The 17,203-nt window shown below is 43.8% G+C and overlaps 1 protein-coding gene across 2 annotated transcripts in view; it reads left to right on the forward strand.

The window, feature by feature from the left end:
* Nucleotides 1–4,425: 4,425 nt before the first annotated feature.
* wdr19 (WD repeat domain 19) overlaps nt 4,426–17,203 on the forward strand; it is a 22,469-nt gene continuing 9,691 nt past the window's right edge. The window contains exons 1-25 of one of the 2 annotated variants that reach the window (XM_080760622.1): nt 4,426–4,506; nt 5,292–5,383; nt 5,514–5,579; nt 5,677–5,802; nt 6,123–6,238; nt 6,396–6,511; nt 6,977–7,057; nt 7,610–7,722; nt 7,896–8,069; nt 8,220–8,290; nt 8,403–8,575; nt 8,977–9,097; nt 9,797–9,903; nt 10,386–10,502; nt 10,765–10,920; nt 11,185–11,332; nt 12,207–12,426; nt 13,006–13,165; nt 13,697–13,807; nt 14,138–14,247; nt 14,358–14,415; nt 15,217–15,363; nt 16,464–16,546; nt 16,678–16,761; nt 17,063–17,203. The exon at nt 17,063–17,203 is cut by the window's right edge and continues 6 nt beyond it. In XM_080760622.1, coding sequence (XP_080616748.1) covers nt 4,501–4,506; nt 5,292–5,383; nt 5,514–5,579; nt 5,677–5,802; nt 6,123–6,238; nt 6,396–6,511; nt 6,977–7,057; nt 7,610–7,722; nt 7,896–8,069; nt 8,220–8,290; nt 8,403–8,575; nt 8,977–9,097; nt 9,797–9,903; nt 10,386–10,502; nt 10,765–10,920; nt 11,185–11,332; nt 12,207–12,426; nt 13,006–13,165; nt 13,697–13,807; nt 14,138–14,247; nt 14,358–14,415; nt 15,217–15,363; nt 16,464–16,546; nt 16,678–16,761; nt 17,063–17,203 — 2,897 coding nt within the window. In that variant the 5' untranslated portion in view covers nt 4,426–4,500. The remainder of the gene's footprint in view (nt 4,507–5,291; nt 5,384–5,513; nt 5,580–5,676; nt 5,803–6,122; nt 6,239–6,395; nt 6,512–6,976; nt 7,058–7,609; nt 7,723–7,895; nt 8,070–8,219; nt 8,291–8,402; nt 8,576–8,976; nt 9,098–9,796; nt 9,904–10,385; nt 10,503–10,764; nt 10,921–11,184; nt 11,333–12,206; nt 12,427–13,005; nt 13,166–13,696; nt 13,808–14,137; nt 14,248–14,357; nt 14,416–15,216; nt 15,364–16,463; nt 16,547–16,677; nt 16,762–17,062) is intronic. The other variant, XM_080760623.1, reaches the window with a different exon arrangement.

A 17,203-nucleotide genomic window follows, 5' to 3' on the forward strand; every position in this document is an offset into this window, starting at 1 on the left:
GATGGAGTCATCTTCCATCTTCATGCTGCATATCCTGCTCCGCAGGCCCGGCGCCAGGATGAAATGACTGAGGGGTCAATTGAGATTTTTGAGGGGGCTAAACATAATAATCATATTGCGTTGTTAAATCAAGCAGGCAGTGTCAGTTGTATGACTCAGGCGGTATATGCAAAATTAGAATGATAGCGCTGCCCCGCCAGGGGGGGCTTGCTCCAGATTATTATAATATTTTATGAAAATGCTTCAATCTGGTGCACTTTGAGATAAAAAATGAAGAGGCTAGATCTATAAAGAACTACACACATCATATTAGATTATTATCATCTTTACTGTGCTATTATTGCCATTTGCCAACATCAGCAGTAGGCTACAAAACAAAACATTGGATAGGGCAGGGGTGGGAAACTTTGATGTTAGATGTTCCTTGCATGCCTGTACAATACTTGTTTTTGTTTGTAGCAGCATGTTTTGAGTTGTTATAACCAGTGCTGCCAAATTATTTGGCCTAATCATACGCTACAGGCAAGTATGCTGCAGTAGGAGGTCCTCCTGCCACTTCTACTGCAGCTCCAGGCAGCAGGTCCAGCTCGCTCAGCTCCTTCAGACTTTTCAGCAGCAGATCGAGAAGGCTCCTTTTGCCGTCGGTCGCAATGTCATATGTCTTCGTCATGTTGGTCCCAATGTCATTCATCATGGTGATGTTGTTGCCTTCGGACATGTTGGACATCATTGGGCAGCAGACCCAGTCAGCTTGGGGACGGCTATAGTGAGAATCCTGTAGACACGACATTTTGAGTTTTAATACAGCCAGTGACTTGAAGCTCATTTCCTCACAGGGGAATATGCCAAATTAAGTCCAATATGTGTTTATATAGCTCTGACCCAAAGCTTGTAAACTAGAGAACCATGCAAGACTGGAATCAAACTGGGGCTGTGGGATCTTCCAAAATGAAGTTCATCAAAAGTGCATAATTTGTCCGTATGATACAGTTGTGGCCAATTTTGTCATTTATTATAATAGCGTCAAATAAATCGTAATAATATTATGCATGAGTACACGGAAAGATGGCATCAGTACAACCGTATCTAATTGTATCTGTATGTAAACCAGTAAGACGCGTAAACGCGGGAAGCGAACGCAGCTCGTACATATTTGGGTTTTGGACGTATAGCTGCTTTGGGGACTCCTAATATGGTTATGGCTGAGTCATGGTGACACAAATCACTCAGCTCCATATATGGGCACAAAAGCGGGACAGACAGACACATCACTCAGCTCCATATATGGGCACAAAGGGGACACACACACAGACAGACAGACAGACAGACAGACAGACAGACAGACAGACAGACAGACAGACAGACAGACATGATCTGCTAGGTCTCATAGTAAGTGCTCACTGCATTCGCAAATATAAAGATTTATAATATCATACATACTGGTGCCTTAACCTATACATTTCTGTGAGAATGTATTCCTCCGATAATTTAATTGACGTTGTTTTCTATCTGTAGACCGACAACTACACAAACAAATTTGATCCTGAAGCTGTAGGGTCCTACACAGAAAAATCCTGTCACAATTAATCTTGACCTAAACTACATTGACATTGTGGATAATCACAATCACAGGTCTGTTGCTCATAGACCGTCAGTGTCACTGGTTGGCTTTGTTCAATGAGTTTGTTTACTCTGATATAACTGTCTAGTGTCTGAAATAGGATTAGTACTGTACTGTTACCTGTGAGTACAGTGTGTGCAAACTGCCAAATTTTCTCATGATTAGCTTAGCTGTCACTGTCATGTTGTTAGTAAACAACCAGATGGGCATTAGTGGGAATCCCCACTCGTCACACTGCAGTATAACCCTGACCAACATGCTAAAGACAAGTTTAGGTTGAACTAGACACATGTGCTCCTCCTTGGAGCACAGGTGCAATGGATTAGAGTGTAAAATCTGTATAACAAAATACATACATAAATGGATGCACCTGGGACGTATCCTCAGTGATGTATCCCAAGGTCATCGGGGTTTCGGGTCTCGCAACATCATACCCCTCACTCAGGTGACCCAGCCTGACTTACGTCCCAGTAGCTACCCTCGATAAGTCCCATTAGGGAAAAACCAGGGCCACACAATCCGTTCCTCCTGAACTACTCTGCCGGGACTGGGAGGTACCATTCTGGCACATGGAAGGACTAGGCTCTGTGGGTTGACACCTGTCCGGGCCCCTCCTACGTCTCACCAGGTCCACTCCTGCTCTCACCAGGTCAGGCCCTGTGTGTTGCACCAGACTCCCAGCACCAGGCACTTTATTCAGGAATGGTGGATTCTCAAGCCGCAACGGTTCCGCAGGCTCCACCTTGCCCTTGGTGGTGCCGCAGGCTCCGCTTGAGGCTTGCATGGCCCTCCTAAAGGCCTCACCGTGGGTTTGTTGGGCTTCTTCCTCACGGAAGACACAGGCTGGGGCGCTAACCCATACTGCTCCCGAGGGTGCCGTCTAATTTCCTGCTGCCACCCGTCTCTCCGGTGGTCACCAGACTATTCCTGGTTGTCACTTAGTCTATTCCTATGAGTCACTATAAATAGAAGAACTATAACAAAATACATACATAAATGGATGCACCTGGGATGTATCCTCAGTGATGTAGGTAATGTAAAAGAAAAATGGGTTTTGCAAAAGTCGGCCTCCTTGTGGCAGTGGCACTATAATAGTCTATTGTCCATTGCGTTCATTATTTGAGGCATTTTGTTCAAAAACCAGCCACTCCTTTAGATGCCAATTTTAGACAATCAGGATGGAATCTGACGGATCCGTCTTGATCACATCATGACTACAGAGATAATGTGTACCTTGTTGCATGATGTTTGGACAAAATCTGTAGGAATAATCTCCAAATAATTAGTTTTGCACAAATCGGCCTCCTGATGGCACTATAACAGGTGTGGAGACAGACAGTATATGCTCAGTTTCACATTGATCGGGCCAATCTGTGTATACTAACTGTACACAAACGGCCACACGTGGGCAGACGGACGGACAGGTGCGAATCCTTCGGCCTGGCAGAGACAAAAAATTCATATAAAAAACCCCAGATATATACCAAGTAAAGTAGCAACCCATGCACCTCTCCTCGCATCCATACATAGTAAAACGCTTTTAGGGTATGAATGTTTCAGTACTGTACAGTTATACAACTAGATACACATACAGATTGTAGAGATAGTATTAGGTAGCTGTGCAATTAAAAGTTTTTCCAGTATTTTGCTGAGGAAAGGACAGCTATAGATTGGTCTATATTTATTGGCACTTTAGTTGCTTTGTAGATTTTGATTTTGATTGATTGATTGAAATATTTATTAAGTTTGTAGAATTACATTACATTTCAAGCACAAACTCAATACAAAGACTGTTAACTGTGCAAGTGGACGACCCAATTAAGCATTACACTTGTTTACAACAGGGTCCACATTGTTCAATTCATCAAAACATTTAGAGACATACAAATAGACACTTCTATGTAGTTAAAAAATAGAACAGGAATATCATTACAACACATACATTAACCACTTCAGGCCTATACATTTCGGCCTTTTGAAAATAGCCGATCTACAGTACAAGCTCACAATGCGTCGTGATGTGACACAGCATTGTGAGCTTGTACTGTAGATCTGCTGTTTTCAAAAGCTTTTTATACATTTGAAAACTTTAAATGGGACATTCTGCATAAAGAGTGCTTTCTACTCGTATTTTTAAACCAATGTTTTTATTCTTTTACATTGGAATACCAGACTTTTACTAGAGTATTTCTGCATTGTTGCAGTATTGATTATTTTACTTAAGTAAAACATTCGAGTGCTTTTTCCACCACTGCCACTAAGTAGGTTAGACATTGTATAACGCCAGATTATTCCAAAAACTGTGACAGATTTATCCCTCGCCTTAACCCATTTAGGCCTGGAACACACGGCTACATGTTAGCCTATATACCTTTCAACTCGGGAACACGTCCAATTAGCTGTTGCTAGAGAGAGAGTTTTTTTGGCTTTCCGAAATGACGTCATGTGGCAGCCAAGTCTATGGACTTTTAATTGTTTAGAGCCCAATTATAAATTCCCCATCGCCAGCCAAGTCTATGTAATGTTTTTTGTTTGTATAGGGCAGGTACTATGTAATTTTTTTACAGCCAAGTCTATGGACTGTAATGTTTGTTTAGGGGAAGTTATAGTGTGATTTTCTTGCCAGCCTACTTTCCACTACTGGTTCTACAGTGCTTCATTACTCTTATTTTGAAGTCCGATGACCGGAAGACATAGAGTGTTGCTATGACAACGTTCTGAACACACAGCTAGCTAGCGGCTCATTGGCTGCTGCTTGCTGGCTGTTGCTATGACATCGCTTCTGCAGCGGACGCTACGAGTGAAGCATTGTGGGATATGAACAACTGTTGCAGAGAAGATGTTTTGAAGATAAAGAATGAATAAATAACGTCAACATCATGAAGGTGGGTGATGATAAGAGAACAATTTAAACAACATTACGTTTGGGTTAAAGACAACGAGTGGGTTTTATTCCGCCCCGAGCTTGGTCAGGTCAAGTTTGGCAGGCTGCCGCTTGCTTTACACGGTAAAATGTATCTAGCTATCGTTGTTTATAACGTTACTTAGAAGCCAATCTGAGAATCCCATGGGCAAATAACGGGAAGACAGCGTGTCTTGTCTTGAGCGACTATTTAGAAACTACCTGACGTTAACGGATTACCTGGCACGCAGGCAGTCTCACCATGATGATCCTAAACGTGTCAGACAGTCCAGTAACAGTACGACTATTATGTGCAACCCAGATTCGACACAACAAGGGACTAAATTATTTTCGCTCCTATGCCACCAAAATGTGAATCCCTTGACTCCTTCAAAACCGCTCTCAAACCCTCAAAGGGCACCTATACGGACGGCTGCAATTCGAAACTGCATGCCTCCCGTAAAATCTGAATCCCCCTCCCACCCTCTTTCCATTACTGTCTGTATATGTATGTTTTTTTCCCTCTGTGATGATTTCCTTTTTGGCTATATAAAAGTGTATATTAGTACGTCTCTATAATGTTATGATTGAACCTGGTGGACCCTATTGTAAACAAGTGTAATGCTTTATGGTGTCGTCCACAGTTAACAGTTTTGTATTGAGTTGTGCTTGAAATGTACTGTAATTATCCAGTCCAAACTGTTAATAAATACAATCAATCAATCAATCAATCAATCAATCAAACAAACATGTTTATATCGTCAACAGCGTGTTTTCACCCTAGCGGACAGCGCCTGGCAAGGTTCCAGCATTCAGTATAAATGGCAGAAATCGCTTGGGAATTACATTGCTGTTGCAGGGTGAGTAATACGTCTGTGTCATCTATCTATCTATCTATCTATCTATCTATCTATCTATCTATCTATCTATCTATCTATCTATCTATAAACACGTCTACACGATTACACAATGTTTCATGTAACTTTCCAGACATGACAACACAGTGAAAATATTTGATCGACATGGACACAAAAGGAACGAACTCAGCCTTCCAGGGTAAGAGCATTGTACGTGTTTTTAATTATAGTTCAGGTCAGGTTTCACATACTTATAGTTTGAGCTGATTTACTCTCTTCTCTATCCCTGTCTCCAGGACTTGTGTGGGAATGGACTGGGATAAGGATGGGGACATTCTGGCTGTGATAGCTGAGAAGTCAAGCTTTATCTACCTCTGGGACGCCAGTATGAACAAGACATCACACATTGACAGCGGCATGAGGTGTGACAAGCACAAACAATCTATGTATATATATATATATATATATATATATATATATATATATATATATATATATGAGTAAACTGTGGAAGTCTGTTACTTGTTTCAGCATTATTTACATTTTTACCAAAACTTTATTTTATTTTATTTATTCTTGTGTAGTTGTTGGAATTAGATGTTAGTGTCATTTTAATGTTCAGCTCAATTTCCAGTACAATAGGTTCATTAAAGAGTTCATTAAACAGTCCCTTTTGCTTCATGGACTTCTGCTTGATCACCTCTTATGTAACTAAACTCTAATGTGCTGCTGGATTCAATAGAGATCAGATGTCTTTCATCGTGTGGTCCAAAGTCAGTCCTGTGATGGCAGTTGGGACGGCTAAGGGAAACCTGTTGATATACAACCAGCAAACCTCCCGCAAGATCCCAGTTCTGGGTAAATACACACATGCATGCTCACCTGTACTTGACTGTACTTGACTATTATGTTTGTGGATTTTGTTCCCTACCTTCCTTCCTTCCTGCTTGCGTCATTCTTCCGTGTCACCTCCCTCACCACACGTGCACATGTTGACATGCACGTGTACTTCTAGGTAAGCACACCAAAAGGATCACTTGCGGCTGTTGGAGCACTCAAAATCTACTGGCCCTGGGCAGTGATGACCGTACCCTGAGTATCAGCAGCCATGAGGGAGACACTATCCGACAGGTACTGTACACCGCACGAACGCATGCACACATTTGATTTCTTTTATTTGGATCTGCACAAGAGGCGTATACAGACACACACACACACACACACACACACACATGAAGACGGTTCTAATCTGTACGGTTAAGGGCCCATATCACAGCTGAGTTGCTAAAATGTCCATCTCGTAGATCGATTTGGCATTTCAAACGCAGACATACTCAGAAAGACACACACACACACACACACACACACACACACACACCACACCACACATCATTTTGTTTGTCAGTCTGATAATAGAGAATAATTATGTTAACAATGCTGTTTTATACTTTCAAATGTTGTGGAAAAAGGACGATTTACAAGCTCACAACGTGTATTGTGAGCTTGGAGATCGATTGCTTTCGCTATTTGAAAAAGCAGTCTGTTTATGACATCCGCAACATGAACCGGTGTCCTCTCTCTCTTATCTTTGGCCAGACATCATTGCGTAGCGAGCCTGCCGATGTATTCTTTTCTTTGATGAAGACCGATGAGAGGTCATCTCCAGGGGAGAGCACTGTGAGTAGCCTACTGTATATATTCCTGTTGGGTCCACCCAATTTTGGGCCCCCACACTGCATTTAGATGTGAGCTGACCACTGATGTATATAGTTGGAGAGAGTATTTGTGATTGTCTCTGGCTATGCAAGACTACTGTTCAGCAAATGGTACATGCTGAGCAAATTTGAACAACAAGAAACAACAAACAAGCATATTTTAGAATGTTAACCTAATCTATGTTGGATAGAATCAGAATCGTCTTTATTGTCACATCACAAGTTTAAGTAAAAAAGTCTCTGTGCATAGAGTTCAAGTACAAGTAAGGGGTTTCCAGATATTTATAAGCTTGTTTCACAAACGGCACAACCGCTTCGTGCCGCGTTTTGAGCGTGCAAGTAGTGCCTTAAGTAATTCATTTTACGTAAAAACACAAAAAGTTTGAATATGCAGATGAGTGGGTTTTTGCCCGACAGCAACAATATTATTCCAGGTATGGTTTATACTCCCATGGGACTGAAGGAAGTGAGAGGATATGGCAGGTCAGTAGGAGTGACACTTTGACTCTTACAGGTGAGTGTTTCTGTCGGGAAGAAGAACCTGTTCCTACTCAACCTCAGCGACCCTGAAAACCCCATCGAACTAGCCTTCCAGCCTCGCTATGGACACATTGTGGCTTACCGTTGGTAAGAAACGCACGCACGGAACACAGCCACACACACACACACACACACACACACACACACACACACACACACACACACACACACACACACACACACACACACACACACACACATATTTTGGTTCTTGATTCTGTCTCTCGTTATCGTGATCTTCTTTTCTCCCTTCCTCCTAGGTATGGCGACGGGTACATATTGATTGGGTTCTCTCATGGCTACTTTGTGGTCATCTCCACTCACATCTTGGAGATTGGCCAGGAACTGTACCAGGCTCACAACCATAAAGACTGCCTCAATAGTGTTGCCATCTCCTCGTCCTTAAATAAGGCCGCCTCCTGTGGGGACAATTGGTATACACACGGACACGCACGCACACGCGCGCAAAAATAGCCGATTGACCATGTTATATGTTATATTTATGAGTGTGTCAAACTGTCTGTGTGTGTGTGTGTGTGTGTGTGTGTGTGTGTGTGTGTGGTTGCATTGGTATGTCATTGCAGCATAAAGATCCATGAACTGTCTGATCTGAAAGATATCAGCAACATAGTTCATCTGGATGACGAGAATAAAGGTGAGACAGTTCTTCTATTCAAGCCCCCCCCCCCCCCCCCCCCCCCCGACAAGGCATTCTGAATGAACACTCTGTCTCTCTCTCTCTCTCTCTCTCTCTCTCTCTCTCCCAGGTCTGGACCAGATGAATTGGACAGACGACGGCCAGTTATTGGCTGTGTCCACCCAGCGAGGGACTCTGCATGTGTTCCTGACCCGGCTACCCATCCTGGGTGACAGCTTTGGCACCAGGCTGGCCTACCTTACATCCCTGCTGGAGGTCACCGTGTCCAACCAGGTGGAGGGGGTGAGGACACACACACACACACGCACACGCATATGCACACGTATACCATGCATCAGTGCTCAAGCACAATTTGTCCTTGGCTAAATGGAGGGGACTGTGAAACAGCATTGTGTTAAAACTCTTCTTGGACAAGCTCGCAACCTGTCTTAAGTTGTATAGACGATGTCTTGTAGATTGCCCATTTTTTAACATCTTTAACATCTGGCTATAATTAAATGCCCAAAACGGGGACGCCCCACTAACTAAAACGAACGAAAAATGAAACGAAAAAATACGTTTTTGTTAACTGAACTAACTAAAACTAAACTATAATGAAAAATCCAAAGCTATTATAATAACCTTGCGCCCCAGGGTGAGAGTGATGATTCCTTCTGTGTTGTTGTGTCCCCCGCATTCCTCAGGAGAGTCCGGTTGCAGTAGCAGTGGAGGTGGAGCCTACGTTCATCGCCGTTGGACCTTTCCACCTGGCTGTGGGCATGAACAACAGGGCCTGGTTCTATGCTCTCACAGACCATGAACCTGGTGTGTTTCCAGTGGCAAAACTAGGCTTTATCAGCCCCGCACATGCACACGCACGTGCAGGGCTCATACACACACACAAAAATGTATTATTTGTCTGCTAATTTGGACCATTTGGCACACTTCTGGCACGTTACTTTGGCCAAATATTTACCTACAAGCTTGTTCATCAGCAGCATCATGTGCAGAATGTAAAAGAAACCGTTTATATCGGCAATTATTCACCAAGTGCTGAAATGGAGGATGTAAGAAGTTAAGAACACACTTTTGGTGGTTACAGAGCAGGGTAAATATTAAGTTTTGCCCCAAAGTCTTGTGTATATTCTTTATGTCCAGGCTGGTGGTGTGGTATGTTTTACGCACGTTCACGGGTTTGAGAAGGGGCTCTCGACGGCCGGGTGTCGCTTCTTCCTCCCATCAGTGACAGGAGGAGGCCACGTCACTGACGGGAGGAGGAAGCGACGCCCGGCCTCCGGGGGCCGGGGCCCGTGGATTGACATAACCCACCAACCCTATGCAAATTTTGCTTCTGTGTGTGTGTCTGTGTCCGCAAGCTCGCTCGTGTGTGAACGAACGCGCAACGCACACATGCGTTTGTGGGCGCTTGTGCGATCAAAATGTGTAATTTGTGCAAAATTCGTTAATTCATGTGTGTGCAAGCGCGTTGAATTTGTGAGACTCCTGTCTGTTTGTGTCACTCAGGTTACAGCAGGCTGACAGAGATAGAATACCTGGGGACAATAGTCAGCATGTGCCTGAACGCAGACTATGCAGCAGCACTGTTCGAAGGAAAAGTACAGGTGCACATGGTGAGGAAACTGTGTGTATATTATATTTAGATTTATATATATATGTGTGTGTATTTAGATATTAAATAAATAAATTAGAATATTTATCAATATGCATGTTGTTTACGTGTTCACATACTATACATACTTACCGTATTTAGATAGATGTACAGTATGTTGTTTGCCTGTCCACAGATTATTAAGGACGCCTTTTTGTAACTATAACTTTCAGGACAGGAGCCCCTTTTGGGGTTGCTATATGTACACTATATAGCAATACGTTTTTTGTCATTTTTGAATAAATATTTGAAGGTATTCCGAAAACGTAGGTAAAAATTTAGAAGGATTTACTGTACTGTTGCTACTGTAGATTTGATGCCTCATTGTCTCATTCGCCACGTGAGCTTTTACTCTGTGTGTGTGTGTGTGTGTGTGTGTGTGTGTGTGTGTGTGTGTGTGTGTGTGTGTGTGTGTGTGTGTGTGTGTGTGTGTGTGTGCTATAGATGGAGTCTGAGGAAAAAGAGAACAAGTGCCATATGAAACTGTTTCCAGACGAAGACACAAAAGGGAAGATCCTGTGCCACGCCCTCACTGCTGATTTCCTGTATTATGGCACTGATGTAGGTTCCTAATTAAGAACAGCTGCCACCTCGCGTAGCGCTTTGTCCGGTGGCTTAATTGTAACTAGGGTTGAGACCCGGAACCGGTGCTTTTTCAGACCTGGTTCAGATAATCGGTTCCATCGTATTTGGAACCGTTTCTGGAACTGTTTTTTTCTCCTCACACTGTCAGAGCTGGTAATGTGGACTTGATGTCTGTCTGCTATGCAATTACAATACCGGTGGTTCTCAAACGTTTTAATTTCACATGTGTGTGTGCCAGTCGGGAAGTGTGCTGTGTGTGTTGCTGGAGGACTGGCAGACGGTGAGCACCTACAGCCACACTGTGGGCGTGAGGAGAGTGTTTCCCGACCCGAATGGCACGCGCATGGTCGTCATCGACGAGGAGAATGGAGGCTGCCTGTTGTCCCCCGTCAATGTTAGTAGTACGGCAGCACATCAGTGGTGGAAAAAAGTGCTCAATTGTTTTTATCAATACTGCAATGTAGAACTACTCCGTTACAAGTAAAAGTTCAGAATTCAAAATGTACTTGAGTAAAAGTATTGGTATCAGAATGTACTTAAAGTGCAAAAAGTAGAAAGCACTCATTATGTAGAATAATAATAATAAATAATAATCTTTTTAAAATAGCTGATCTACAAGCTCACAATGCGTTGTGTGTGTGCGTGTCTGCCCATCCAGCCCAGAGACTGCTGTTATGAGCTCCCCAGTTTCTCCCCCACCATCACAGGAGTGCTGTGGGAGAACTGGCCTGGTGACAGAGGAGTGTTTGTAGCTTATGACGATGACAAGGTCTACACCTACGCACTGCACAAAACCACCATACACGGTAGGAAGATACACACACACACACACACACACACACACACAGAGACATAGCTCAATTGCACCTCGATGAGGAGATGTTGGTGTTATGTTCTGTTTTTGTTAATTGCTTTGCTTTGTATTATGTGTATCTCGACGACACTGCAAATGAGGGTGACCTCAATGTCTTTCGAGAAAAAATAAAGGTTTGAATGAATGAATTGTTGTCAAAACTGTAATCCCTAGAAATCACTTTGAAACAAAATCATGGAAGTACGGTTACACGCCGGCAATCCAAAACCCACTATTCTGACGCATGACCATTCCGACTCGCCGCATTACTAACCCTGTCCCTAACATTTAATCGCACAGCGGCGTAGTTGGAATGGCATTCTGTCCCCAAAGTACGGCTCCAAAACGAGTGCTACAGGTTCATAGTGCCAAGGATATTTTGGAATGCAGAAACATGTCTCGCCTATTGACTTTAAAATAAGATTAATAAATACCTTTCTGGTGGAGTGTCAAGGGCAGACACTCTAATGTAATGTTTTTAGGGAAGTTGTCAGAAACAAACAAAAAAACATGAATGTGGAATGGTTATGGCTAAAATTATATAATACCAGTGACAGATTATATAAAAATCAACTTGTTAAATTTAGAAGTTCCACGGTATGACGTTAAAAATCAAATGTCTGGCCTGGGACAGGCACCTCGGCTGTTAATCCAGTCGCGGGTTCTGACTCCCGATCCCGACGACCTTTGCTGCGCATCACTACCCATCTCCATCTCTCTCCCCCCATTTCAAATGGGGGGAGAGAGATGGAGAGTGACGCGCATCAAATAAAGGCCTAAAAACAAAATAGTCACATGTCTGCAAAATATTCTCTCTACCTTTCTAGGTTTCCGGGTGATGCTGGTGGGGAACACCGTGCTGCCTTTCTCCCACAAGCCCTTGCTGCTGTACAACGGGGAGCTGACCTGTCAGACTCCGAGTGGGAACACCAGCGAGGTGTCGCTGAGCACGCACTCCTTCCTCAGACAGCCTCAGACCAGCAGCACTCAGCCTCTCAGTCCCCAGGAGCTGAGCCAGCAGCTGTCCCAGGCCCTCACGCTCAAGAGGTCAGCAACTACTACATAGTACATACTGTACAGCCCAGTGGTGGGGAAAAAGTTCTCAATTGTTTTACTTAAGTAGAAGTATCTATACCGCCATGTAGAACTATACTATTGATATTGAAATGATATAGATTGATATAGAAAGTACTCACTATGTCCCATTTAAGAATTTCAAATTTCAAAAGTATAAAAAGCTCACAATACGTCGCAACGCCAATGAAAAGTAGGCTTCTGACAAAACCTCCTAATTCCATTGGACTGCTCAAACATTCTACTAAAGGAGCTAACCTCTCCCCCTCTCATGCAAGTCATTGACAATATACAGTATGAAGTCACAATACCAACTTTGATGAGGCAAATTCCTTTTGTATTGTTGTGTCGTGTGGTTCTCACAAAATCCCAAGGCACAGCTGGACTTCTCAGAGAACACTGTTATGGAACCACTGCTGTTATCATTCCCTGTGCACCACAACCTCTAGTCTAAGGGGGGCTGTTTGAATATATTCTAATCTAACATTTCATCCATGATGTTTGAGGTCCACCCGTGGATAAACTTGTTTATATTCGTGGTGTCCTCTCCAGGTTCTCGGAGGCGTTGGATCTGTGTAAGTCCGCCGGCAGTGCAGCCGACTGGGCTGAGATGGGCCAAGCCTGTCTGGTCCACATGGAGGTGGACCTGGCCATTCAGATCTACCGCATGAGTGGCAACGTTGGCATGGTCATGTCACTGCAAGACATCCAGGTAAAAACACACACACACACACACACACACACACACACACACACACACACACACACACACACACACACACACACACGCACACACACACACACACTTTATATTGTCTTGTCAGTAGGAAGAGAGCCTACTGACAACCACCCTAAGGACTACTATCTGTACCGAGTAGACCGCTAGACCTACTGCACATGCAAACAGAGCTGCTAACTTTAAACATAAATCTGAGGCTTTTTTGTATACTATTGAAATAGTCTTGAGAAAAAATGCTGCTATTTGTCCCCAAAGTGACTGCAAAACATTGCTGCTATTTGTTTCAAAAAAGCTGTATAACAAATTTATAACGACGCAATGTGACATAGCTCTGTTTTACACAATGCTAGTGTACCCCCTCCAACTGTATATACTTTACCCATTTTCAACAGTTTTTATTACATTTTATCACTTGCTTTGGCAATAAAAAATGTATTTTAAAGCTCATTTGCATTGAAAAATGTAATTGAGAGCCTCCTCTCTATTGTCCTGTTCATCATGCAGGGTCTAGAGGACAAGAATCTGCAGGCGGGCCACTTGGCCATGTTCTTGAATCAGTACGACCTGGCACAGGACCTCTATATGTTGTCTAGCTGTCCCATTGCTGCCTTGGAGGTAACACGCATGCACTCACGCACGCACACATGCACACATATAGATGAACCATTAAAGTCCAGCTTGAGTAAACATTAAAAAGGATTATTCCGTTTGTCATCCTTTGGTTTGATATGACACACAAACATCGGCGCTATGGTTACTGAGAAATGTCACTGGAAACATGTTAGCCTTTTGTCTAAAACTGATTGCCTGTGCTCAGATAGAAGATGTATCACTTGGTAGACTATACCTATCCAAAATGTTAATAATATAGAATAGATAGCTTGGATTGATTTGACAATTTCAGCTCTTTGTGCGTGTGTGCGTGTGTGTGTATGCATTCGTTAGATGAGGAGAGACCTGTTGCATTGGGACAGTGCTCTGATGTTGGCCAAGAGACTTGCAGAAGACCAGATCCCCTTCATATCCAAAGAATATGCTGTACATCTGGAATTTATGTAAGTAGTGCTGTACTGTACACACTACTCACCTATGCACACAACAAGGCAGACTTTTGCATCAGTGGAAGACATTGTTTGTAATGTTCACAATGTGTTTGTTTTCATAGTGGAGACTATGTGAATGCACTGTCACACTATGAGAAAGGCTTGACCCGTGACAACAAGGTAAATGCACCATGCCTCATTTCTTCTGCCACACAAGTACGTACTTCTAAACTGCAACCTGCCCAAGTGTTCTTTTACTCTGCGATTAAAATTACTTGTTTTACGTGACCCCACATGCATGAACAAAAGGTATTAGCGATTATGTGTTCTCATCTTACAGTTTTAAATCGGAGAAGAACACCAGCACTCACGGCACTGTCCTTTAAGGCACTTATTTAGTAGGTATGGCATGCTGCAAACAAGCAGCACACAATAAACGCGTTTCGGCAGATGCCTTCATCAGCGTTGTATACCGCAAACAACAACTGGTGTCACATTTATAGTGTCCGTGGTTGTAACACCCTCCCCTGTCCATGTCGAAACAACATCCAACTAAAACAAGCACCAAAAGTGCAGTCACATAACATTTACATCAAACAAAGCTTATACAATAAGGCACAACATGCCAGTAACATATTTACCCATATAACTATCAGTAAGACGTTATTAATAGTGTTGATTGGGCACCATTGGCTGAGTCCTTAAAAAGAAGAGGTTGGGTGTGGGTCAGTACTCAGAAGACCTATATAGCAAATAGTAGAATATTATATATTAATATTATTAAGTGCTAAAGTAGCTACAAAGCTTATTTGAAGAGATGATAGGTTGAGAAACACAACATAACTAGAACATTTTAGAAGGCATGTCTTAAGGCCGCTCTTCTGTAGAAATACACAAATAAAGCACAATCCACCCCTCTCTCAAAGGGCACCTTACAGTCTCTCTCTCTCTCTCTCTCTCTCTCTCTCTCTGTCTCTGTAGTTCCAGGAACATGATGAGGCGTGTCAGGCGGGCCTGGCCAGGATGTCTATTCGGATGGGAGACATCAGGAAAGGTGCAATCCAGGCCGTGCAGCACCCCAGCAGAACCCTCAAGAAAGAATGTGGAGCAATACTGGAGAGCATGAAGGTAGACGCTTAACTCATTTTGTTAGTTCCCTAGTAGTAGTAGGTTCGCATTCGTCCAGCTGTCTGTCCGAGATTTCCTTATTTTTTTTGGCGTTCTTTTCACTGCTCTTGGATGCAGTAATAAAAGTATTAGTGAAGTCAAAGCAGGAATTTCAGGACCTCCATGGTAAAGTTTTCCCACGGTATAGTGTGACTCATAGGAATAGACTATGTGACAACCAGGTATAGTCTGGTGACCACCGGAGAGACTGGTGACAGCCGGAATGTAGAGGGCACCCGGGGGCAGTATGAGTTAACACCCCAGCCTGCGTCCTCTGTGAGAAGGAAGCCCAAAAACCTTCGATGAGGCCTTTAGGAGGGCCATTGGAGCCGCAAGCGGAGCCTGCAGTACCACCGTTGCCGAGGTGGAGCCTGCGGAACCATTGCGGCTCAAGAAACCACCACTCCTGAATGAAGTGTCTGGTGCTGGGAGTCTGGTGCAACGCACAGGTCCTGGCGGTACTCCTGGTGAGAGCAGGAGTGGACCTGGTGAGCCCGGACAGGAGTCAACCCACAGAGACTAGTCCCTCTACATGCCAGAATTGTGCCTCCCAGTCCTGGCAGAGTAGTTCCGGAGTGGATCCAACGGATTGTGTGGCCCTGGTCTTTCCCTAGTGGGTCTGATCGAGGGTAGCTACTGGGACGTAAGTCGGGACTTGATCACCCCGGCTGGGTCACCCGAGTGAGGTGTATGATGTTCGCGAGACCCGAAACCCCCGATGACCTTGGGATACATTACTGAGGATACGTCCCAGTTGCATCCAAGTGCTGTATTTTCGTTATGAATTGTTGCTCAAAATGTTTTGCTCACGCAATATACTAATTAGTAATTAGTGCCCTTGCTTGTCCCATGTTCAGTCTTATTTCGATTATGGCTCACTTCAATCTGCGATGGTCAGATGGAGAACGAATCTATGTCACAAACGGCATTATCCTCCAAAGTAAACGTATGTTGATTCTGCCCACGATGTATGTACTGTATATATGTATATACATATAACATATGTATTTGTAGGCCTGAAATTGAACCGATTCTAACAATGCCATCACTTTGTTCTCCAGCAATTCTCTGAGGCCGCTCATCTGTATGAGAAGGGCCAGTATTTTGACAAGGCAGCGTCTGTGTTCATCCGCTGCAAGAACTGGTGAGGCATCCACATGTCGTGCACACATGAGCGCACACACACACACACACACACACACACACACACACACATGCACACGCACGTGCACATACTCAATATGTCCCTCTGAAGTTTCATATGTCCTTGAACAGGTCGAAGGTCGGAGAGTTGCTCCCACAAGTCACCTCTCCTAAGATCCACCTGCAGTACGCCAAGGCCAAAGAGATGGACGGGAAGTAGGTTGTGTGTGTGTGTGTGTGTGTGTGTGTGTGTGTGTGTGTGTGTGTGTGTGTGTGTGTGTGTGTGTGTGTGTGTGTGTGTGTGTGTGTGTGTGTGTGTGTGTGTGTGTGTGTGTGTGTGTGTGTGTGTGTGTGTGTGTGTGTGTGTGAGAAAGTTCAATTCACTAAAGCGAAGGTTAAAACCTCAACTGTGATTTCTGGTTGCTGTATGTAGAACAGCAGCAATACAGGTTTATTATTACTTTTTCAGTCATGAGAATGTACTTTGCTTTATTCTGTGCGTGCGTGCGTGCGTCAGGTACAAAGAGGCCATGCAGGCCTATGAGAGTGCAAAGGACTGGGACAATGTGATCCGGATCCTTTTGGACCACCTGAACAACCCAGAGGATGCGGTCCGCGTCGTCAGGGAGACGCAGAGCATCGACGGAGCCAAGACGGT

Source organism: Protomyctophum bolini, assembly GCF_963924005.1.
Source record: "Protomyctophum bolini genome assembly, chromosome: 3".
Lineage (NCBI taxonomy): Eukaryota > Metazoa > Chordata > Actinopteri > Myctophiformes > Myctophidae > Protomyctophum > Protomyctophum bolini.